The sequence below is a fragment of the Bombus pascuorum genome, chromosome 10 (genome assembly GCF_905332965.1).
Source record: "Bombus pascuorum chromosome 10, iyBomPasc1.1, whole genome shotgun sequence".
NCBI classification, from domain to species: Eukaryota; Metazoa; Arthropoda; class Insecta; order Hymenoptera; family Apidae; genus Bombus; species Bombus pascuorum.
This window is the reverse complement of record NC_083497.1, coordinates 7,471,982-7,498,217: the sequence shown is the minus strand read 5'-3', so window position 1 is coordinate 7,498,217 and position 26,236 is coordinate 7,471,982. Positions and strand designations below refer to the sequence as shown.

The 26,236-nt window shown below is 43.8% G+C and overlaps 1 protein-coding gene across 6 annotated transcripts in view; it reads right to left on the bottom strand.

Annotated features, from left to right (window-relative positions):
* The window catches only part of LOC132911344 (uncharacterized), a 129,846-nt gene that overhangs the window by 84,418 nt on the left and 19,192 nt on the right, over nt 1–26,236 (bottom strand). Inside the window, exons 1-2 of one of the 6 annotated variants that reach the window (XR_009658969.1) lie at nt 9,616–10,362; nt 9,292–9,454 (exon numbers count right to left, since the gene is read on the bottom strand). Coding sequence is in view for 1 of the 6 variants with exons in the window: in XM_060967963.1 (XP_060823946.1) it covers nt 20,974–21,434 (461 nt within the window). In the remaining 5 variants the exon portion in view is untranslated. Of the gene's footprint in view, nt 1–9,291; nt 9,455–9,615; nt 10,375–20,973; nt 21,435–26,236 lie in introns of those variants that run through there. The other 5 variants (XR_009658971.1, XR_009658968.1, XR_009658975.1 and 2 more) reach the window with 5 other exon arrangements.

Sequence of the window (26,236 nt, the reverse complement as noted above, 5' to 3'; positions counted from 1 at the left end):
TCGAGTTTGATTACGAGACTTAACGAGAACGTCACGACGCTCTCTTCCTATCCCAAGACAGCTGGTCGGCTGAAAAGGTTTCGTTGGTCAATTTTCTGGCCGACAGATTCGCGAATCCGCGTCGCGAATATGCTCCCTCGATCTAAGCCCTCTGCCTCACCCTCTGTCCCTCTCTCGTCTCTTTCCCGCCACAGTTCAGACTCTCTCTCTTACTTTCTCCTGTTGCCCCGTAATTGATATTATTATGGGCCGGTGAGGCCCTCCCATTACGTTATAAATGTTACACGGGTCGATTACCGCTCTTTGTTCCGGACATGCTTACAATGTCCGCGAACAATGCTGGACCCTCTTCCTCCCCCGCCACAATCTCTTTCTCCTCCAGCAACTCTTTCCACGGGCGGCATCGCACATGAACGTAGAGGACGGCGACGTCGACGACGACGAGGAGTTAACCCTCGATTTAACCGACGCGAAGATACGCAGATAAGAAAGGGTCGGAGCGGATTGCTCGTTGGCCCACGAGTGAATGGTATACGTTCGACCACCCTGACGCGATGTTGCAAATAAACAAATTTTTACGCGATACGTTAGTTTCTATAAATTATGGAAGAAATAAAGAAAGTTTCGGATAGAATATTTTCTCATACTTTTCGAAGGAATTCGTATATCTTAGATGGGACCGAGGATGGTTGCACGTGGCTTGCTCCCCCGGCCGCCATCTTAAGATGGATCCAAGGCAGGACCTGCTGCTCTTCTACTTTTTTTCATGCTCCGTTCGTCGTCCTAATCATTGTTATTACGAGCGGTCGCCCGTTCGCACACGTGCTTTTTTTCTTCTTCCTTCATCCCCCTTGCATCCCTCGCTGCTCCTTTTCTCCATCCCCCCGTGGCCCCCTTATCCATGCGATAGATTTCGGTCAGGCCAATTACATTTTTTCCTTGGCCGTGGAAGGAATAAAACTATGATACGGATCGGTATCGCGCCCGTTCCCCACCTGCCTCGTATCGGCGTAACCTCAAAAGAATCTGCCCGTTTGCAGTAAAAAAATGAACAAGTCGTAGGCGCGACAGACACGCTTGATTCTAATAATCATACGGCCGGTTCATTATCTCATGACCCGAGCCGAGCGTAGCAACTTTTAATGTGTACGCGGGCGCGTTAAGTTTGATGGCTGCCCGTAAAATCGTCGCGGAAGATACCGATGGCGTGGCAAGCAATTTACGTTCATATCGTATCGGGAACATAATCTCGTAGAAAGGAAAAGGAGTGGCGAAAGTGTAACAATTTCAGACAAGGTTTAATATTATTTCAACAATTGGCCAGTTGAAGAAAGCCATAGGTGCTATCAGCTGTGTGCTCGCCTTTCTAGATTTATTTTCCAGCTAGATTGGTATAGTTGAAAGTAACCTATCTTTAGCGTAATTTTTATAATTATTCGAATGTCTTTATGAAGGGATTTTAGAAAGGCTCAGAGGTTGCAATTGAGACGAAATTGTAACATTCGATATCTAAGTGTCGTATAAAATATTGGGGTCTTTAACCACACAATCTTTAACAGTAGAACTGCCAAAGTTACAACTTTTACAGTTACCATTTTGCGATCAGTTACAAACAAAAAGTTACAATTGGAACAGTAGAAGCAAATCTATCGAAGTGGTGAATTTCAAATTTCTTGCGTTTCTACGTGCAGACCATTTTATTAAGATTAACGCGATGGTAAAATTATTGAGATGGAAACTTGGCTCACATCATTTTAATTCTAACTTCCATCAGTGTATGGTATTTATATTTAGATATATACTCTGTTATTAACTGTTTTAAGATTGACTTTTTCTGATGAAAAGGGAAGAATCACAGCTCTCCCCCTGTAAATCTGATTTCTCTTGCCCGTCCCTAATACATCCCTAAAGCTTCATATCGAAGAAAACATTATGCAAGAACAATATACTGCATCGTACAAGAGCAAAATTTGCAAAACGCCGCGACAGATGATCGGTACGATGGAGCTTTCTCTCGACACGCTTGAAATTGACCGCGCAATCCGCCGATTCCGGACGTTTCTGTGTGAAACGAGGGGAGGGCGTGCCGACTTTCTTGCAAAACGCAATTCCGCCGGCAAGAAAGTGGAGCGCGCTCGTTGTAATGTATTCACGCGATTTTCTGCTCGTCGTTCTGTTTCTTTCACCCTCCTTCCTTTCATCTCTCACTGTCTGTTGCTCTCCTTACCGCGTGGAGGATCGTTAAAAATGCCCGAAAGCGCGCGTTTTGGCTTTCCGCGAAGTGTATTTCGCGATAGAAACGACGTACACGACCGACACTTGCCGCGTAAAAACCGCGATACGAACCGAGAGGAAGAGAGAAAGAGAACGGGAAACAAAAAGAGAGAAAGAGGGTGGAAGAGGAGGAGGTGAGGGGGAAAAAAGGCGGACGAGCGGTGCAGTTATGTCACTATTAAAAACGCATTAATCCTGAATTCGCCTTGGATCGGGCCGGTCGCTTCGCGCGGACCCGTACGATTTAAACGCTCGGTTTCCCGGCGCGCGATTTCACACGTTGCACGCGCATTATTGCTTCTCCTGGTTTTTACCACCCCTCCGTTTCAGGGGAATGGATTACTATCTTCCCGTGGAAATCATCGAGGTGAATTTTCAATACAATTTTCTTTTTCCTCCTTTTTTTTTAGCACGATATATCCGCGTTAAAAACAAGAAAATAAAAATTGTTAGATTTTTATCAAGGGTGAAACGAGGAATTAGAGAGATTTTCAATTCGAGAATAGGAGAAATCGAGGAATCGATGTTCCACCCTTTTCCGTAGGAACTCACCCGAATGGATGCAATATCGCGAAAGCGCTAAGAGAACAACGACCAACGACGAACATCATGTTGCTGTACTCGAAAGCTCGGCGATGCAACGAAGCGGGGAAGCTGGAAGCTTCTAAAGTACTCGCCGCCGCTGCTAATGGCACTTCTCCGACCAACGAGGGGGAGATTTTAAGCTCGTTTCGCGGAAAAACTGTTGATTTTCCTTGAACGAGAAATTACTTTCTCGCGTTCGCTGCCCCTCCAGCTCCTCTCCATTCGTATTGTCGAAGAATCGATATTTAACAAGAAGCTTGATACGAAGCATAAAACGAAGAGACATGTAGCCTGTGTATAATAACGTCCGCGTTTCTCTTCTATGTCGATCTACTGGAAATGAAAAATTTAAACACGCCGACATCGTGTTTCACATACTTGAAGAAGGATTCTTTTCCTTCTCCTCGATACACGCTTCGCTCGCCACGCCTATTAATGCCCTGAAAAGGTGTAATCGGATCGAAGACCGTCGAACGATCCGCTTTCTAGTCGGTTGTTTTCTTCAACCAATTAGAAAACCGAACGTAACGATGTCTCGTCTAATATCAGAGGGTTCGAGACGCTTCCCTGAAACGCCGTTTAATATCCATAGCGAGAAGAAGAGCAAAAGGACGTGTCCACCGTGTGCGTTGCCATAGATCGTGGTTGCCCTCGCGTAATGATGCTGCCTGTGAAAAGTATATCGGGATTCCCGAAACGAGAAAATAGTAAAAAACGAAAGGGAAAGACGAAAACGTAAGAGGATACGGATAAGCGAAGAAACGGGAGACCAGCAGAGGAGTCATCCGCCTTCCTAATTCGATCGAAGCCTCATTATGATCTTAGAGCTCGTCCCAGGGAACCTAGCATTAGTATAAACACGGATCGAGAGTACCATTATACGGCCCTGGTGGTGGCCCATTTTGAATACGAAAGGAGCAAAGATATTATGTTAATCGAGCCGACGATATTACAATATAGTATCGCCACGCTGTTCCCGGAGGCCGATCCCGTCCAGACTTTTCGCCTACTCGTCCCATATTCGCGACCACGTATGCATATATGTATGCTGTTCGTCGCTGATGCATTATAAGTTGACGAAAAATAATTAATGAACACAAAGGGGATGAAATAACACGGTGGTGAATGCCGGCCGAGAGCTCACAGTGAGACGTGGCAGCGCTAGACGGTGCTCTTGATAGAGAAGCAAGGAGTCGCTCGTGAAAGCTCATGAATATTTATCTGGGTCAGACTTGACCAACTTGCCGATTAAAGCGACGTTTTGTCGCTTCGTTAGATTCCCGACAAAGGATTGGAATAACGGTCGCCGTGAACCGCGCCCTTTTTAACTTCCTCCATTAATTAGACGTCGTTAAAGAACGACCTGACTACTTGTCTTTTCTCGCGAATTTCTTCTCCCAATCGGAACATTAGGACGTCGATTGATTGCCAATGACGGCCAATTAAAAGGTCGGATATTCGAAGTTCAATGCTGAGGTTGATATTTTTCAAAATATCGTGTGTTATTTCGTAAGGTAGGCGATGAATCGTGACGATTGTGGCTTCCTTTAAACAGATTCTCTATTTGCCTTACGATCCCCGAAAGACAGCGTCGCGAACTCGGTATCCTCTCATGAAAATTGCGTAGTGGCTGTCTTCGAGTTCGAGCGGATTACAGGGGTGGTAGAGTTGAATGAAGGGTGTAGGTGGGCTCGGCTACTGAGGGATCGTTGTTGCCATGGCGACACCAACCCCGTCCTCCGGCAGTTCACCATTTCCCCCGTGCGCTACAGCGATCCCTCCGACCTCCGGGGAAGGCGCGATCCATATCTGCTAACGCGAAGTCACGTTTCAATGGCCATTTTGTGCTGTAACAAGAAAGAACGGGTCCTCGGCTTCTCGCGAAAACTTCGCCTTCGTCTGATTTCATTTCCTTTCAGGGAAAAACTCTGGCCAATCTCTGCACTATTTATGATTTTGCTTAAAGAAGAATAGAGGATATACCACCCATTGATGGTTACGCTTTAATTAAACGTATTTACTAAACAGAGAGAAAATTCGACGTAATGACACGTATTATAATGACACGTATTTAAGCCACGTTGTTATTATGTCAAACGTGGATTCATGTGGGAATTACATCGTTGAAGATGTAAATAGCGAAGCGACAAGGAAAAGCCACGTCGCATGCAAGATATAGTTCCATAGCGTATAATGAACATGTCGAAGACCGGATAATAATTCGTGACAAGGACGTCTGGGAACGAATTTTCGAAACAAAGAACGACCAAGTGATGATTAGAAAGAATATTGTATGCAATCCACGGTGCAATTAGCCGCGTTTACGTAATCTTGACGAACCGTATCCGCTGTCATTCGAGCGTTTATTTAGAACAATGTTCCAAGTAATGTCCTAAGAAACTTACCAAAAAAAAAAAAAAAGAAGAAAATCATTTTGCAGTAGAAAGAAATATACTTAATTCGGTAACCACGATTCGACGAAAAAATTTTTTGGATATTATTAAATAAACAAACAGAAAAACAAATTCGATGACGAAGATTCTTTCCAAGTTCTTCCATTCTTTCCAAGGCATTAGTCGCAAGGTCTCTATGTTACGCGAAGTGCTTTCGACACATTCCTAGAGCACTCAAACTCACTCCACACGTAACCAGGCGCCCTTTCAACGATGCATAGGGGTGTACTGTCGCGACACTTGTGCATTGGCCGTCGAGGACCGATTTAAGAGTCACGGCCCTCCAGTCGATTATGACGTTAAGAGGAAACAACGGTCTGGATCGGTAATTAAACAACGAGGGAATGGGCAAAGCAGAACAATCGAGACTGCGCTGGCGAAAGCGGAGAGCAGAGTATGAAACGTATGGATCACGTGTCACGACGACGAGACGGGAGTAAAAACATCGTTCAACGCTTTGCATACGTGTCTACCTTGTCGTAATTGAACGATTTGCATACGCACGTATCCGATCTCGTCCCGCAAATTGAATACGAGAAACTTATTTAATTTCCGCTGCAGGCAGTTACGTACATCGTGAATTAATTAATACTTACGAGAAGTAAATCGCGGTAAAAAAGACAAGTATCGAATGAGACAAAAAAATGAGACAAAATAAAGAAGAAAAAGACACGTCCTTGGCAATCCGTATGACGCCGCGTGGAAGTCACGCGCATGAAACGATCTGCATTCTAATATCGATATTATTGTAATGTGCTCGACCAACGGGTTCTCTGACGCGGCCACTACCATCAACCACCCCTGGGCCACGGTTAACAAGAATTCAAAATGGAGGTGAGGCGGCCCGCGTGCACATCCCCTTGGAATCGAATTTCAACACCGTCTACCTATCTCTCACCGATTCTCTGGTAATTATTTTTTCGCGAAATCTGGGGATCTCGATCAGGTGATTCGGCTTCCCCCGTTCGACGATCGACGATTCGTCGAGGGTGCGAGGAGAAAGGGCGTATATATACGTGTGTATCCTTTTCGAGACTCGAGGCTGAGCTGCGTGGCGGAGACCCATTTGCGATGCAGGTAACTCCACACCCCCCTCGAGGTATCTTCCAGCTTCGGTCGGCCGCTTCCTGTACGTGTGAACGTATACGTGGCTACACGCGTATAACAGTGCGCCTGTGGTTCGACGATGCACATGCAGACACCGGCAAAACCTATCTGCCATGCACGATCGCTCGGTTGCATATAAGCCGAGACGCGCAGCACGTCATTACGCGGGCAGAAAGCAAAAAGACGATAGCCTCGCGGCCGGCCAATCGCCGTTCGCGTGCTAATGAATCTGAACCGACCCGACCAATGGCGGAACCCCATATACGCCGCTGGTGAACCCGGTATAACCCTCGTGGCAATGCCGCGGTACCAGAAACCCGGGGTGTGGTGTGTGCGCGCGGCCGTTCGATCAGAAATCCTCCTCTTTTTCTGCGATCGGAGAATTGCGAACGACAGGCCACGCGGCGCACGATTTTTTCAAAATTTCCAATGGTTATTACGCAACGCCCTAACTCCCCCCTCTCCTCCCTTTAGTTTAATTTATCGACTCGAACATATTTCCGAACAAGATTCCATGGAAAGATTAACCCCTGCGAGCCGGTGGATCGTTTACTCGTGTTTTAAGTATCGCGATATAAACCAGCCACTATGTTCTATACCTAAGATATATATATATATATATACATTCTATTTCGAAAGCTACAAAAATATCACCAGTAATGTTAATCAATGTATGAGAAAGTCTCTTCCCTTACGATTAACTTCTCCACCCTATACTTCGATTTCTAATAACCGTTTCAACTCGTTCATCAGGCGAGTTTAAATTTTAAATGACAGCAATTGGCGAACGATTCGTACAACTCATAAATAAACAGATCCTCACCCCCAGAAGCCGGAACGCATGCGAGTCGCGCATGCACCGCGTGGGTAGCCAGACACAAAGGTTCAAGCATACTACGGTGAGTGCACGAAGATAGAGGAAAAGGGTAAGGTTCCTGGAGAAACGAGGTATAGCACGGCAAGGAACACGCTCATTGTTTCCCTCCTTCTCGAGACTCTCCTCGCTAGCTGGCTGGCTGTCTGGCTGGCGACACGTAAAGTGCGTGCACGCGTGCATGCGTGCCTGCATGCCGTGCAGCGGCTCGGTGCATGTGCACATAGCGCGTACAAACGCACGGTATAGTCGATGCAACGTGCACAGAACAGCTCGGTGCAGCGTGTACCGGAGTCAGAGAGCCGCTCAGGGCTATCATTATGGCGGCAGTAGACACTCCCTCCTTATCGCCGGTTTCCAACGCGAGTCTCGACCGAACGAACGCTCGCAGCTCCGTTCGCTCGCCATCATTATATTTTCCGCGGCGAGAAAGGACGCGCACACGAGCGAACGCGCCCAGAAATACGCACACACGCGACCAAACGTTGAATACCGTGCCTCTTTCCAGATGGAGAACGTATCAGAGTATGGGTGAATCCGGTCACCATCCAGTCGAATTTCTTCCTGCGTCTTTAAATATACCTCCAGCATCGATTCGATACTTTGTAACCGATACTTTGACGAGAGTCAGCCCCGGTGGAACTGGATTAAGCAGGCTGCGAGGAAAACTGGATTGGGCGGAGGGACGCGTATCTGGGCTCGCCTGAGAAAAATCGATCTGTTTTTTGCGTCCAGGGGATGATTAGTATTATGACAGGCTCCAGTCGGTACGATGATTTTACGTTCGGAAATCTTGCGCGGTCGATTGGCAATCCAGTCACCGCGAAGTTAGTGGCGTCTGCTTTATTATGCAAACTCTTGTAATCTGTTTAGAATTAAAAGTTTGTTCTATTCGATTATCGTGATGATTACAGTCTCATCGAATACTAAAAACAATCAATGTTTTTCATATCTTTAGTAAAATTGGGAGGCCAGCTAAACCGGAATCGTAAAATTTATGTATTTTCTTCGTTTGTACTCGTTATAGCTCGTAGTATTTTTAATATATTTCGTATACACTGCTGTATCAGTTATTTTATGTCTTCGTTATATCGCTGGACATTTGGTATCCTCTTCTTCAGGCCGGATATTATAATAATCCATAATAAATACAGCGGCGATCCGGATATTTTCAATAGCATTCAAGTTGAATAAATTGTCTGACCATAAAAGGAAAATTTTCTAACCATTTGCTTACAAAAACTCTCTATGACATAGTGTAGTAATAAATCGATTGCCGGATGTACTGATTCTATGAACAAGCAAGTGCAACTTCCCATTTATAGCGTCGTCTTTAGGAAAGTCAAATTTTTCCTAACTCAATAGCCAAATACTGTACGTGCAATTAAGTACATTGTATCGGCGTTGCACTTTCTTCTCGCCAACCCTCCATTCATTCGCGAGAATCTTTATTTACGTCCGAACACAATTATCGAGGATTCGTCGAAGAAGGGTGAAACAATCGCGAGAGATGTGTGCCGGCGTTCATTGAGAAGCTCCTCTCTTGAAACGGACGGCAATTTCAACTTTTTCCCCCGCGATGTATCCCTCAGTTTGCGAAGCGCAGCCGCGTTTTTACCAAGCGTTTCCTGCAATCTGTTCTTTCGATACCAGTTAAAGCTCTAACCGGTCTCGCGACCGCGGTTTTTGCCCCCAAAGAAATCAGGGTTTCGCAAGAATGATCCGGATAACTCGCGAAGTGATCGATTCCATAATTTCCTAGAACCACGAGGACTTCGATTCGATCTCTTATTACGAACGATTATCACCGGTCATTATGTTCCACGTTCGATACATAAGGATATAGGACATGGACCATATTTCATCGTTGTTAACAAGCATTGATATTTTATCGACTTTGAAATTGATACCCGTCCGTTCTCTCCTATCTCGACGAATATTACGCGCATCCGTCGAATCAACGCGTTGCATTCTATCAATGACGCGTTATCACTTTACCGTTATGTCTGCTCGAGATTTCTTTCCACCTGCATCCGGACGAAGGAATTCATCGAGCATCAGAAATCGATCGGTTTTCAAACGACAATTAGCGATTAACCTCGTGGCTCCGTTGTACAGAGAAGTTTCAGCAAACTTGGCGAATCTCCAGTGACTGATGCTGCTAAACGGAGATACGATATAATTGCCTTACTTATTTGTCACGATTAAATTGTATGGTAGAGGCAAATCAATTGGAAGATATTATACGGTTTGACGTAAAAATATTAAACGTCTGACAGATGTCTTATTAGAAATGAATACGTATTTCTTATTGTCAGTTACCTTGAAAATGGTCGCACAAACAGTCACGTGGTCGAATGACCGCCATGTTCTTCCGTCATCTCGATGATTCTCATGTATAGACTTTTTGCATACATTTTACTATGTTTATCACAAACAAGACTTTTCCATCATTCGCTGAGCCATACAAAAAATCTTCCAGCAATTACATCATCCTGACCCTGAGTATTCGATGACGCACTCATATCTCACTGAGACGTTTCCATCACGCGACCGTCGCATCGTCCGCGTCTTTCATTCGTCACTTTCTCGATCTAGCATCGCAGTCCATTACTCCAATTCCATTTCTCAAATTAGCACCTTGAAAAGCCACAAAAATTCCAATCCAATCTCGGTAAAGCTTTCTCCACGATAGAAGTCTTCTAGAAATCCACGTGTTTGAGGCTCGAAATCGTCGGACATTCGAACGATCGCGTCCTCAACGTCTGTCCATCTTACACGATCGTTCAGCGAAAAGGATGGTATTTTTTCACCGTGGTAACGAATTCGTAAGGAATCGCGACGAAAAGGAAACACTCCGCCGCGTCGGGAGCATGTGACAAACCGCTCGCATCGAGGACCGAGGAGAGACTCTATAAGGTGGTTTCCATCCCCCAATAGCGGCTGGCGCGCTGGCGGACCCGACGCTGCAATCATTCCCCGTAATGATTGTCATTACCGGGAACGGGAGGGCGAGCGAGCGGGTGGACGAACGGGGCAGAGGGATTGGCCTGCATTGCGATTGCGTTTCTGTCTGGTCCCATTGGCCGACAAACTGCGACTACGGACGAGTCTCTGTTCCGGTAGACTGCGACCTCAGGCCGTTCGAGATGTAATTTTACCTCCTGCTATTCCTTTTCGCCGCTAAAAACTGCTTTTCGGAATCGATCTTCGTGGTACCTGGGCCAATGTCGCGGATTCGTCTTCTTTAACATCCGCTGAAAGCGACGGCAAAGAGTTACTCGTGAACTTGGGAAGTTTCAGTAATTTTTCGTTACAATTTTGGTCATACGTAGTTGCAGTTTTTGATCGCTTTATAAGACACAGAATTCTTTTGTCTAGTTCTGAACATCGCTGCTATATACGTATCTATCGTTCCGTTGTACTAGTCTGTATTAGCGTGTTCACGACGTACTCATCCTACTGAAGATTTATAGTTTATCCTTTCAGGAATCAAATTAATCGGCACCTTTGACCAGTTTATTAATCTCATGACACGAGTACGCGATTAATATTCAACTGTCGAGAAACAAATGACTTACTTCATAGGTTTAGTTGTTGTAAAATGATGACATAATGAATAGTAAAGTATAACGTACAATTAAAAAATTGTGTTTGTAACGTTATATTTTCCTACTTTTCAATTTATAGAGTTAATCAATGTGGTGTGTGAACAGCTCAAATATCTTGCTTAGAATCTAAATGATACTGTTGAAGCAAGTATTGTGTGTTCTGAGATTGTACGTTTCGATGGATTGCGAAAAATAGTATAATGTAATCTTGAAATAAAGACCTTCCTGATAAAAAAAAATACGCATGTAAATAGCAGTGAATGTGTTAAGTAGACATTATTAAACCAATTATATCCCTACTCAAATTGCATCATTGTCGATGTCAGAATCATAGGAATAAGCAATAGCCAGCCGTTCAAAGCGTATTTCAGAGTCTAGTGCCCTAATTAAGAAACAGGGTATTATCTCCTTTAAACCGCCAATTAATTTTATTTACAGATCGTTTCCCCTATTTCACTTTTTAATCTCAGTTTGTATTTCAACAAACTATTCCATAGATTTTAGTAGCAGATTCATGTAAGTACTACGAATAAATGTATGGAATTACATGCAGAGGGAGGATACTTTTATTGAGATCGTTACGTCGCGTCGCTTCGGATCGTAATAAAGCAATCGACAGAGGCAGTGTGTGTGGGTTCAAGAATTTAAAGTGTTAGTGAAAAGAATGGATTTTGAAGCGAGCAGCTTTGGGAGAGGACATCAAAGCATCAGATATCGTGGTGGGGCCTTTCATAGCTGCCATTATCGCGTTACTTCCGCGTGGCCGAACGTCATTTGCCTCACACCCCCGTGATGATTTGAGGGCAACCGAGCCACCGACCCAACCCCTCGTGGCTTGTTGGGGCCATTATGTTACTGCATCGCGGCGACTCTACATTCGCGTCGAATGCATCGATGCAGATTTCTCTGTCACCTCGTACAAACGTTAAAACAAACTAACAAATATTTATTAAAATTTTAACGACACCCACGTTCGTTACCAGTTGCCTATAAATTACCCTAATAAACTTCCTGCGCGCCATTAAATCGCAATCAAATTTTTCACGCGTTTCACGCACGTACGGAAAGAAAACTACGACTACATTCTAAAATAGAAGAAGCACGCAATCAAATATAAATCCTCGTATCCCGCATTAACGAATAAAACCCATAAATCTCCGTCTCCATCCTGAACGAAACCATTCCGTCTTTATTCGCGAGAAAAATCCAGAAGGAGAGAAAACATTTGAAAACGTCACCGACCTCAAAGAACGCTCCATCACCAAGTGCACCCTTGATGACAGCCTGCACCTGCACATCTACACAATTGCTAACGCTTCGCGTACCGGCTCGTTCATCGGAGGCCGGAAAATCGTTTCGCGATTCGCGGTCCCATGGAAATCCGCACGACGAAGAAAGCCACGAGACGGTCGAAGATCTCACGGTCGATTATCTTTACGGGCGACATTACCGGGACCATTAGAGGAGCGTCGCGTTAGTCGTCAGACTCCTCGCCCAGATGACAGTTTTGCTACGCCTCTGACGTCAACCAAGCTTCGAATTCCAGCGTGGGCGGGTACAGGCGAAATGGCTTCGTCTCCCTTCGTCTATAAGAGCGTCTCCTCGCCCCAATCCTGGTCCTCGTCCTCCGCCACCTCGACGGCCACCACCTCGCCTCCTGCATTAAGCACTTCGCAACGACAATTTGCGATACATTTGCAAGAGCGCACGCGACTTCATATTCCATCCAACTCCGCGGAAAATTTTCTGGAAAGGCAGACACAACCTCGTCTGGTTGTCGTGGCTATGTATATGAAGAAGGAGAACATCACGGGGATGAAGAGAGGGAGAGATAGAGAAAGAGAGAGAAGTGTCGAGGTCCACTATTGCTGAAAGTGTCTGATCGAACGATTCCACGGCTGGCTGAAGCAGTTACGTTTTTGTCAGGCAACGTTTTACAGCGTCATGGTTCTTTAATCAACGACGACGAACGATTGTATCGTTCGGGTGGAAAATGTGTTTAAAGATCAGAAAAGTCGGACGATGTTGCCGCGGCAACCAACGATTTAGAGAATCGTCAAAACTATTAATTTATAATAAAGTCATTTAAAGGCTGGTTATTAAGAAACTTTATCAGAAGAGTTGAATTACAGAACTCGTTCCCAGTGCATCGAACCATGAACCCACGAAAGCGGTAATTTAAACAACGAGTGCGTTCGTGGATCGTTAATTAGGATCGTAACTTTCGAAGTAATCTGGAATCGCATTTCACGGTGTACCGATGTGCCGCGCACGAAGTCGATTTATCAGCGAGGCCAACGGTTGTCATGGGGATGCGACCCGCCCCCTTAAACCAACTCGCAACCCCCATGCAAACTGCGCATGGAGTCTCGAAAATAGTCCTCTTTCACTAACGAAACAAACCAGAAACCACCAATCAAATACGTAAAATCTAAAAAGACACAATCGTCATTTTCATGAAAGAGAAAATACAAAATCTGACAGGGAACTGAAAGAATAGAAGCTCTAAAAATTCCTCAACCACGTTTAAACGCTGCCAATGATTTCTCACGAAAGTTAATGGTTATCTGTCTGTAGGATCTCGCTCGCACGGGGATTTCCCAAGATAAGGATCTAAGCCAGTCTATGTCTAAAAACGTAGCTTAACCAACGCTGAAAACGATCGACGGCAAAGGCTTTCTGTTCCTTTTAGCAGAAATTTTCCATCGCCCATTCGATAATCTCGTATATCAATATCTACCGTAAGGGATCACGCGAGAATATAATTCTCAGTGGAGTATACGATGAATCGACAAACTAATTAAAAGACAGCCGAATTAAATCGTTCAGATTTAATAACTCTTTCATAAACGTTCCAGTCGAAAACGCTCTCCTTCGTTTAACCTAACTGTTCCTAATCGAAGGACAATTGCAATCGTTTCTGAAACTAATTACTCGCTCTTCGTAGAGTTATTCTGGCCAATTTTGGTATGGAGGATTCGAGGATCGCCTACGCGAGGAAGTCGTTCTTCTATGCGCACCGCGCACCTTTCGACTTCTTTTTTCTCGTCGCGTCGTGCACCAGCTCTCCCACGGGGCTCGACGCTGTGAAAGGTATCCACGGCACTCCTACTTAATTGTTGTTTATATCAAGCAATTTTTTCAAGCCTCGCCGGCTCGATGTGTACGCTCATATAAGAACAAAGCACGCGTCGTCTCTTTAGATCGCGTTTGTAAAAGCGACGCTTTCTGTCGCAGCGCGACGATGAAGGTTTCCTCTTGTCGAGTAAGGTCGCATTTTCAACCTCTGAACCCGGTTGCTGACGGTCGCCGCCTCTTTTGCATCTCGACGTTTGCAAACGCCGTTCTCCGCCTTCTATAATTTCACAGAAGCGAATGAAGTGTTTTCCTTTCTCCGCGTCGAGATGCTCGCCCTTTGTCTGCCTCTTTGTTCGCTCGATTCGATATTAAATCTCCTCTTCCTCCTTCCCGGCTCCACTCGAATGTACGTGCCTCCAATTATCTTTCCGAGAGTATAAAAGCAAACGTAAAGAATGTTGATTACCTTCTTTGTAACGTGCACGACAATTTATTTTCCTCTCTTTTTCGCTTGTTTGAAGAGGTATCAAGCGAAGAACTATGTAAGTACGTACTTACATTCATATAGAAATCGATAGATTTGTCAGGAACCTTTCTAGAATCGCGAATGTTTTGTTTATGAACACAGCGTAAAACAGATTGGTTCTGGAAAGATCGATGTAGCAGATTGACTTCGGATTCGTTGAAACGGAAGCGTGTTCCTTCTTTCACTGCATTGCCACCGGACAGAGGTGAGAAGAGACCCCTGCTGCGTGTTGTCGGCTACCCGGCTACCTACCTACCATTTCACTGGTGAGGTCCGCCTAAGGCCTCGCATTTATCATCGTGGACCACCTCCGGTGACATTCGTCGCCATTCCAGATTAACATTAGATCTCTCGTACGAGTGAAAGAACGTACAGTCGTACGTGCGAGTTAAAACCAGTATTCCTTCGGTACTCTCGATATTTTTAATATCGTACATAAAATCAACGATCGGGAGTGATCTTTTTTTAAACGACCTATTCTAATAGCGTTTAATAACATTGTTGCCTCGCCTAAAAACCGGTCGGCGACATCGGACAGGAACAGAGGCAGAGATTGATGCCCGACAACGTTGTTAATTCTTCGTTTTTCGCCGGTGGTATCGTGTATCGTGCCGTGTACTTACATATACGCGTAATTTCTAATATGCATAAATAAGATTGATGGGCTCCACGTGCACACCGGAATTTCGATGGGACTTCCGCGCGTTACAAAGCCACAGCCATGTTCCCCTGAAGGAGAAAACGTGAAGCCGAGGATCCTACCTATCGTGGTGGTGCCGCGAGGCTGGAAATTAATCCTTCCAGAATTTTTCATTGTCGACACCGACCGTCTCTCATTCAGGTAACCCAATAATTACGAGGCGCTCGATCGGTTCGACCCAGCCAGTCAAACGACAGACTTTACGTTCTCCTATCCTTTGTTCCTTTTTCCGATCCTCCATCGTGTCGCGGATTCGCGTTACGATACTGCAGGTAAAGGAGAAACTGCCGGGTCGAATCCGAGCGAAGCGTAATTCGCCCGTCGCGTCGTCCAGTTTTTCCAAGACTTCTCTGGCTACCGTGTTCATGGAAAAAATATTATTGTTGTAATTAAACGTCATTAATGCTCCTTTATTAGGAATTCTTGGGCGGAACGACATTTTAGTATCCTGTACGTGGAACATTATATTCTGGATTGTTGTCTAGTTACAGTCTGTTGTATTTTTAGTTGTAGAATCTTTTTCTTGTTCTGATAGTGTCATTTCTTCCGATACTCTCGGGCTTCTCTATTAATGTTGAAGGTTGTCGCTGTTCTTTTTGTCGTTAGATTCCACTTCTAGTGTTCCTACGCTGCTCCTTTCTATTAGTGTAATTCTTTTGCTTCCTTGTTTAACGCATTTGGATTACTTTTTATCGCTACAATTTTCTTTCCCGATATCTTTGCATTCTTTCTTCTTGTAGTCTATCCTCGCACACTGTTCCTTTTCTGAGAAATTTAGTTTTTCTCTCGTTGCTAGAATTTTTCCTGGAATCCTTCTAGCTTTCGAACGTACAAGTTCTCCTACATCTCAATTTACGTGTACTTCGAGAAGGCGCTGCCTATCGGAGAAGATTGAATGCTACATATAATTCCGAATGCGACTTCATCAATCAGGTCTCTAATTGTAATGAATCGCAAATGGTATATCGTAAAACATACATACGTTACTAACTGAAAGATAAATGGTTTCATAGAAATTTCATAGCGGATACAGATAGTTCTCTATGCAAATTCCTACGTGCTGTCACACCTAAACAGAGAATATAACCGACTCGTTTGTCTATTTCGAAATACGAACGCAAGAAGGGTGGTCTCGCTCTTAAAATCCATCGCATATACTATTGTACACGAACAGCGAAAGGAAAGAGGACAAAAGCTGCTATTACACTGACATTTTTCCATCTTTTTAAACGGCGCAAGGGAACGCAATACCTTCGAACGCCACACACGAAATCGTTTCTTTCTCGAGGCGAAAAAGCAATTGCAGAGGCACGGATTAACTTCGAAAGGAACGCGACACGAGGTGGCAGCGATCGAAAACGGCTACCCCTGCCTTGGTAATAAACACAATTACTAATTTAACGCGTTCTGCCGACGGCCATGGAATCAGACTAAGGCACCGAGCTTCGACTTCTTTCCTTTGGAATCGTCCAACAGAGAGATCTATACGCAAATGAACTGCGACGAATCGTGAAAGAATCGAGCCCCCTGTCGCGGTATCGTTGCTTCGAGAGAAAGAGAAGAAAAAAAAAGGAAGGAGAAGAGAAAATAGGGAGGATGGTCTTTTAGAGGTAGATAAAGAAAAAAAAAAAGGAAAAGGAGAAACAAGTCTGGTAGGTGGCTACGATGGTCCAGCGACGCGAGAACAAAAGGACGACGACTTAGTTCCGCATGGACCTTTCACGAGGCACCGCAACGGTGACGCTCGTTCCTCATCTTGCTCTCTTTTCTTCGTCTCCTCCTGTTTCGACTCCTCGAGTCTATCATCCCGCGCTTCCGCCGCGAGCCAGACGCGCTGCCCGCAGAGATACGCCGATGATGATGATTAATCGTCCTACCTTTGTCTCGCGATAATGAGATTTTCGTTTGCGCAATGCGTCCACCTGTGAGACCCTCTCCTTTGATCTGGCATTCTGTCTCTCTTTCTTTTCGTTGACCGTGAATTTACCGGTATACCATTTACAGCGACTGCGTTCTATCGCCCAGGAAGAATAATTAAACTAACCCATTGTCGAGGTTCATCATTTTAGTCAATAACGTGGAAACAAAAGGACTGTTTTGAGGCACAGATTAATTTATGGTCCTGAATTCGATGGAGGGAGAGTGATTAAATCGGTCCATTGTTCTGGTTGATAATTTTGATCTTAAAAATGAGGACGAATGATAAGATATTGGAAACAATTATCTGAAAGTTGATTATTTCGATTAATAATGGAAATATTTCAAAGTACAGTTGAATTTTATGCATGACGTAGGTAGAACAATCAAATCGTTCCATAATTTAATTGAGAAAAGAGAAAACAAGGGATAGGAAATTATAATAAATAATCTTGCGATACAGTCACATAAATATCACTATGATTTATGGGCGAACAAGGAAGGGGACTGATGATTTTCACAAATAAAATGAAAACAAAGGAAGGAACGATCGAATGAGTGATTCCGAGGTAAAATCAAATTCACAGCGCGTGAAACGAGCGAAAGGTAGTTTAGCAGCGACACGTGTACCAGACGAGACGAAAACGAGAAGTTACTGTTAGGGAAGCAGGCATGTGCGTATGCAGATACAATGGCGGCGTAGAGGAGAACGCAAGGGAGCGTGGAACATTTGACTACGGGCTGTCAGAGTGTCAGCCAAGCCCATCCTCTTTCACAACGTAGGAAATATTGTAATTGCCCATGCGGAGTTTCCTCTGCGACATAGTATGCTGTCCAAACATTATTCGATTCGATTCCCAAGGGGTTCAGGAACCTCGTGGCCTTGACCAAAAATAACTTCATAGTTATTTAATACATCCTCGTCGTCATCTACTTTCACTTATTATTTACCAGAACTTTAAAAATTCCAAATCGATTCACAAAATATTATAGCAATACTATCCGCAACAGAGAGAATACAAAGTATAACATATATTTTCGAACTCTTTCACATGTCACATCTAACAAAAGAAAAAAAAAAAAATAGAAAAATGAAGACGTTGTAACAAAAAAATAATTTTTTTTATTATTCAATGGCTTGAAGCAGTAAACTTCGCGAGATCTTTAGCGAAAGCACGCGTCTTATTGGTTTTGTTGGTTCCCATAGAACCAGCAAATTCACGGGTGTCTCGGACGAAATGAGTCGCACAAAAACAGACAGTGAACAAAAGGGGAAAAGGGTAGGGGACGAGACGAAGAAGGAGGACGAGGAACACGGAGAGAGAACAGGCAGACACGAAGAACACGGAATCCGCTTGTAGAGGCATGTCGCAGGCCCGATTGTTCTCCTCTTCCCGGCCCTTTCCTGAATCGGGGCTCGCGAAGTTAAGAGATTTGCCGGCTTGGCGGGCGCGAGCAAAGCGATTCCTTCAGCCTGGCAATCGATTGTCCGATAATATCGGCCTCATTTGTCAACCATAGCGAGCCGTTTAAATGCAAATAGAGCAAAGCGATCTGACCGCTGTGAACATCCACGAAAATACAGTGGATGGAAATTAGAATCGTGCAACCGATCGTTTCGTCTACAGAGTTGCACAAATATCTAGGGCCATCTAGACTTTAAAAATGTAGCGTCGATTAAACGAGATACTCAGAACCAGAGAGGCGCAGGTGACATTTTGTCATTTCTAAGACAAGATCAGAAGCGGCTAATTGGATAGTCAAATATTAATGTTGTCGATATAAATAATCGAAAACTGTTTAGAGGAAACCTGTTCGCGTCCTCGAAAATGAATTTCTTCTTTTTTCCTTCATTTTTTAAAAAACAGAAAGAATATTAAGTTTCTTAAATAGCGAACCAGAAGATTCGGAAGATTCTTTTCCGTAAAATGTATTTCATAAAGAAGTGTGTATCTCTTTAAAGTATTACACGACCTATCTTAACACTTAAAAATCAAAGTTATATAGTGTGATCGTCTAGAAGCTAAAAATGAAGCGTTTTTAGACGACATATTCCCTAGCGGAGTCGCTAAAAATGAATTAACTAATTCCGTCTCTTTCCTCTTTTATATTTGAAGAATCAAAGAGAATATTAGACTTATAGAAGATGTAACTGGAAAATTAAACTGACTTTTTCCACGAAATGCTTTATGAAGGAATCTTCCTCTAAACTATTACACGATCCAAGTTAACATTTAATTACTACATTCTTCTTTCTCATCATAAATAACAAGATACCGAGAGATAGTTTTTTCTACGGAAGAAGACAATTAAGCTTCTCCTCGTCAAATCTGGACACCTGTTCTCTCTCTTTCATCTACTGTGGGTGACCTGACGACGGCATAGGAACCGTGGCAGAGACCGCAGCCATTGATGAATAGCTCCCTATAAAAATAATAAATTATCGCCTCCGGAGGTGGTCTCTCTTTCAAAGAGGAGCCGGCAATTGTTGCTCCGCATGTGTACACGGCTACTGTTAATTATATTGTGCCGGTGCTGTGAGTACCGCCGCGTGGAGCATCGTCATTATTATTCGACTCTACGATTCAAACATTCAGCTTAATTATTCTGCGAACAACGAGTCGCGTTATCTTCCAGATAACGAACGATCTTCATGGTCGAAACTTTTCTTCTTCTTTTTCTTCTGAAAAAAATACCGCGTTTGAAATAAAGAAGAAAAGCCGAGATTATATACATCTTAGTTTGACTTCGACACTGAACCGTGTCAGAGAAAAGCTACGATAAATCGATTGCTAAAATAGGAAAAGTTGAAAGCGTGACTCTGGATCCTATCACCCATCGTTTGTCTTGTCTTCGTTGGTCGCCTTCTAGTTCTATTGTTTTCTATATTGAGAAAAATAGAAACTGGGATCCAAGGAACGGTCGATAGGTATGCAGATTTTGACCTGTTTGAGTTTCTGGCCCGTTGCGAATTTCTGGTCCTTACGAGCTACAGTTCCCAGCCTCTTATTGCCATCGTTGTCACGTTATGCTTGCTCTGAGGGCGTAAAAAATGTTGAATATGGAAGATCAAAGGTATGATGTAACGGAGAAGATCTCAACGTTGATTCGGTAGAATCGTCAAGGCCACGGTTCTTTCGCTGGTTCACCGCGAGGAAAAGAAATTAAGAAGCCTTGCGTAACTCTCTTCATACGTGGCACGCACGAGGCTCTCTTTTACGCGCACCGCAAAACACCGGTACCTGTTTTGAGCTAAAAACTTGAACAACGAGCTCCGCGATTCGACTACGCCTTTAGCTGGACCGTGTCTTTCCCATAATGAAATTACGTCTTTGCGAGTTGCGTCTGTCGTATTTGCAATCGTCACACTTGTGGAAGTATGAAATCTAAGATAAGTTAATTTAAAGAATCCTAATGCTTTCAGCTTCTGATATTGTAATTCTACATTTCTACTATTTTGCATTCGTAGCACCAGTGTCAAATTTCTAGTACGATTTCAATCCTTGATCTTTATGATCAGAGTATTTTTACAGCTGTAAATGATCACAATCTTTCTATTTAACCAGAAATTTACAAACTGATAATCCTAGATAAACTATTTAGTGTCAGTTGGTACAGTGGCATGGCAATAAGCGAAGAAACCAAAATTCAAGAATATCGACAGGCTCCATGAGCCTATAGAAGATTAGTATCTCAAATCGCGAGTATGTCACATTCCTGGTATTTCCAATCCCTAGTATCGTGCTTCTCCGAAGGGAAAAAATGTCAAGGCAAGAGTAGAATTGCAACGCAATCAAAATTCCTGGGTACTTGAAGTCAGATTATGTTCCAAGAGGTTCTAAACTCACCTAGATAGCAGATAGCGGAGGGATATCGAAGGTGGTGAGCGGAAAAGATGAAGTTGAAGAGAAGATGGGAACGAAAAGAGGAATAGAAACTGGCAACGGCGGCGGCTCGATTGATTGCGCTGCAAGAAGTCAGGCCTTGCCTTCCCACCGATGGTACGGGTGGACAGATGGACACACGGTTACGTGCTACAGGTGCTGGCCAAGAGTCGTCCTCTTTCCTGATCCCGCAGGAACGCAAGCTCCGCGATATCCTCGTGCTGTTGCTATCGGTACCGCCAAAGCGGGGGAAAGGGACGTCACCACTTTTTCTACATCCCACATTCCGGCCACGTCGGGCATCGCCGAGGATTTTGCTTTCCGTCACTCTTTCGTGCTCCTTTGATCGACGTGTCGATACGTACTCTGCAACCGTTTTCTCTCCCGTCCAAACTATATCTCCATCCAGAAATTGGGGACATCCTCTGTAACAATGAATGAAATCCAGGTCATTTTTTCTAAAGTTTCAACCTTGTTGTACTTTTAGGCAGTAAAGAATTCTAATCCTTTACCATATAGATTAGGACGAAAGATTCAAGCGGAGATTAAATTGCGAAGGGAATATTAAAATCGAAAGCTTCCGATATTTTATTAGAACATAAGGATTAACGATTACTAGGAAATTATCGCCCCTGCATTGAACATTTCTTTTTCCTAGAAATAAAAATCCTAGAAAGATTCAAGCGGAGATTAAATTGCGATGGGAATATTAAAATCGAAAGCTTCCGATATTTGATTAGAACATAAGGATTAACGATTACTAGGAAATTATCGCTCCTGCATTGAATATTTCTTTTTCCTAGAAATCCACGAATCCGGATTTCCTCGCTGATGGAAAAAACGAAAGGGAGGAATTGATCGTGTCACAAGGCAAGCTAGAGCATCGTCACACTCGGTTGTCTCGACAGGGGGTGAAGTTCAGTCCGCGAGGACACCGAGATGAATTGCGGAACGAAGTCGAGAGCGTGGTGCAGCTACAAAGTAGGAGAGAAAGCGAAAGAGGGACGAGACTATGCGGCAGGACAATGCGAAAGAAAGAGAGAGAGCCAGCAGAGCGAGATATAAAGGTATTCAGGGTGGCGAAGGTAGCGGCGGCGGCGGCCACATCAAAGCGTCCACCGACTGCTGGGCTTTGGCTTCGACTTTCCGCGCGTGTTCCTGCTTGCGTGTGCGTGCGTTCATGCACGCGCTCACGGCTCTCTCGTGAGAGATCGAGCCGCGGAGACTGGCTGGGCTTCGACGGAGCTTCGATTCCGGTCGAACCGGTGCGCTCTGTTGGCCGCGTGCGTGCGATCTCCGCTTGTATGCTACTCGTGTCTGTATACTTATACACGTACGTATAGTCTTTCGATACAAGCGCGTTCCTCGTGCATTCGTCGTCGATGCGCTCGCTACATGGAAAGGATAATGTCGCAGCATCCTTCCGAACACCGTGGAACGACCGTGTCGCCGCGTCTCCGCGCCACCGTCTCCATGGAACGTTTCCTTTTTTTCCTTCCTCTTCCTTTTCTTTTTCTTCTTCTTCTCTTCTTCTTATTTCCTCTTAGACCAGAAGATCGAGCGAAGTCTCACGACTCACGAGCCGAGACACATCCAGGAAGGAGAACGCATTCAGCCGAAACACAATGAATCCGAACGAAATATTCTTGGTATTTTTAGCCATCGCGTCCTCGTTGGCTCTTAGCGATGATTCTGTAACGAGTCGAAAATCGTCGCGCGGTGAAATTATGCGTAATCCCGCGGCCATCACTGTCTCATCAGTGAATATTGAACACGCGGTTGGAAAAAGCGGTCGGCCTGAAAAATATTTTGACAGCGTGATTTCTACGGTTGTCAACGGGTATCAGGAAGTACACGCTCGCGCGCTCGCGAGAGACCGCCATGGGATAATACATTGAAGCACGGCTAATTTGAATTTCAGGCGAATTGAAAGGCACCGTGTGTCGCGCCACGTGTCAAAAAGATTACGGTAACGCGCGCCCAGGGAAGTCGTAACAATAGTAATTTACGGTAATAACTCATCCGCGTATAGAAACACTTCAAATAATGCCAACCGTGGCCGCATGGTTGTTGAGAATCCTAGAATTTCCGTGGCACACTAAGAGCACCGCAATGCCACCAGAAGCGTCGCATTTTCTACCCTGCTAACGATTAATGACAGGATAAACTCATCAAACTGCCACACTCTTTTATTTATAATTAACATCGTCTTATCGTTTTGCTATCTTACAAAAACGTTCGTTCTCCGCGGAGTACATAATTTCATATTATGTACTATATACAAATATTATATGGCGCCTTGTTAAATTACTTAATTCCTATCATTATTGAAATCAATCATTTTATATTAATTTGCAATTATAATTTCACTCGTGTATCGTAAACATCAAACAAATTTATTACAATTAAATTTACATTTACTAAGTATAACTCGGTCGATTAACTAGAAATTGAATAAGAAAAATGCAAACAAAGGTAAATTCCATCGGCAATTAATCAATCTTGTAGTAAACATTGAAGAAAAAATCTAGAAATTTACTCGACTCGACAGGAACGTGCGTCTATCGTTAATTTACCGAAACGTGGAGAAAGGATAGTCAAAGAAGCGAAACTGAAAAATGAGTAAAAAGATATTGGAGAAGGTCTCGTGGATAGAGATTGACGAAGAGGACACGATCCTGACCACCACGCTGGGTTACTCCCGATCGTAAAGTAACCGAGGCGCAGAAACCCGACGAAACGTGCAATTGAAGCGTCGAGCGAGCGTGATTACCGTCATCAGCGAAGTTCAAATACCGGTGTAAACGCTTCGCACTTTCGACTCCCTTGGATATGCGATTGTGCGAGATCGTGAACGGCTCTACACTTTGATCGGGGACCCGTATTACGAGGAATCGTTCGCAACGTCGGTGTCAAGAGAGGAAAGAAGAGAAATTGAAATCGCTTCAAAGTATAAAATCATTTGCTGTGTCTCGTCGATGAACCTCGTGAATTCCTACGTAGGCATAGGTTGTTCAACGAAGCATCTTGGGAACCGAACTAATGCTTCTCAATATATATTGCATGGATAGGTTCGATGCGGGAAAAACAGGTTTTATTGCGTGGCGTTATCGAAATTCTAAATTCAAGATTGCATGTTGCGCCGGCGAACAAGCATTTTCGCTCTGTACGTGTTGGTTTAACAAGGATAACGTAATGGATCCGTTAAGAGCGTGGCGATCAACTTAAACGCCGCTCTAAATTACACGAGTTAATTTTTCAGTTACTCTGCTATAACAGCGGCACGATAAGTAATAACGGTAGAAGTGTAAAAGAACCGTTCATTTGCTAAATAGAAGACATTATTGTTTTTCATTTTCTTACTCTTTTTAGTGTAATCGACATCCATCAAGTGGTGATTTTCTATATGTATGTATATTTATTCGATATTACAGTATTTTCTTGTTAAATTATCGATGCACGAAATGGCTGCTCGTTTGCTCTTCTATCATTAGTTAATCGAGTTTTCAACACGTCAGAATATTTCCTGATATTTTTCGGTACCTGGTAAAGGCTTATCCACAATTTGCGATACTGCCTCTGCCATCTGTCAGCAGGTTGATTAACTTTGCGTTTTAGACGTGCATCGTGGCGTCCTCTGAAAGATTCCCTCTGAAACGCTTCGCTACCAATGGTGGGAAAATTATTGGCCACGTTGTGCTTCAGACTATCTTCAACAACCTTGTTCCAGCGATTTCTTAAACACCTTAGTACTTTATGACTTTTGATAAAGCACGAAAAACATATCTTCCATAACAATGTCGTACAGGAAAATCCAATTGAAAAGAAGTTTTCGAGGAGACGCTATATAAGATATAAGCTTCTTCGCAATCTGTCCGGTAGTTCATCACCTAATTAACCGAGATTCTATCTTATATGTATGTATGTACATAGTTAATGAATCCAATGACCACGAAGTAACGGTAGATCCTCGACGCTCTTCGAATTTCATCGGACAAGGTTATAATATTAAATTTTATCACAGCCTATGTGCTATTTAAGCTAGGATCGAATTATCGAAAGAAAGTCAATTACTCGACTCGATCTATGATTCGAAACGATCGGCCTGAGTGTCCATTATTCACTTACAATCAGCCACTTGCTCTCGTTCAAACGATTCACACGAGTCACGCAATTAGCGTTTGTAAGCTGTTTAATAATATAACGGTCAATTTGTCACGATTAGCTACCGTAATGATAGCTTCCGTGGATAATTTATTGTTAATTATTCCCGGAACGGTTACAGGTACATATATCCAATGTAGTACGTCCATCAGGTGCCGACAACTAAATTGACAACTAATGGAAATATTGCACGTGCCCATAATCAGAGGAAAAATTATCCCACCGTCGCGCTGGTGCTAAAGCCTCGGCTGTACTTAAATTTCCCCTCCTACCACACCGGTACATCGTAACAACAACTCTACCTGATATTATGTAGTAATTAGGTTATCTCCGCGATCGGCAGTAGCAATTTGCTGCCAGCGTTAATTGTAGTAAAATTTAGTGGCCCCGGAATGGAAAAATTGTAGTCTTTAATGCGAGGCGCCGCTACAGATTCCATCTCTCCGCGAGCGGCTGACAATCTTAAAACATACAAAATCATGCTGTAACAATGTATATATAAAGTAGCTTGGCCGATTTTATCTGGCAACTAGTAAAATCGTTTAATCTCTCGATCAAAGGTTATGCAATTTCATAGCGCTCTAACAGCTACGATATAGAATGTATAGACCGGATGATATTTCACCCTGATATTCATACTAAATTAACCACAGTCATTAACGCACGTAATTAAAATAAAAACGTAGATAATACGATCTCATATGTAAACAACATATAAAAATATATATAAAATGGAGAACTTGTTCGTTCATTTTCTTGTATTTATTCCATTATATTATGGTAGCTTCGTGAAGCGACTTACTCGGCCAGCCGTCTTTTATGCTCACGGATTTTCAACGGCAGTTCACCTTGAAAAGTACCACCCATGCGATTCTTTAAGGCTCGTGCAGCACCGTGGCTCACTATGCCGCGTCATGACGGCCAAAAAAAAAACAGGAACTGGCATTACACGAGGTGCGCATAAAGTTCCATGAATTATCGCGTGGCTCGACGTGCCCCGAGAGTGCGGGACTTACGTGTTCGGGGAAGCAATGCTCCTGGTATGGCCGCAAGATGGGCTAGA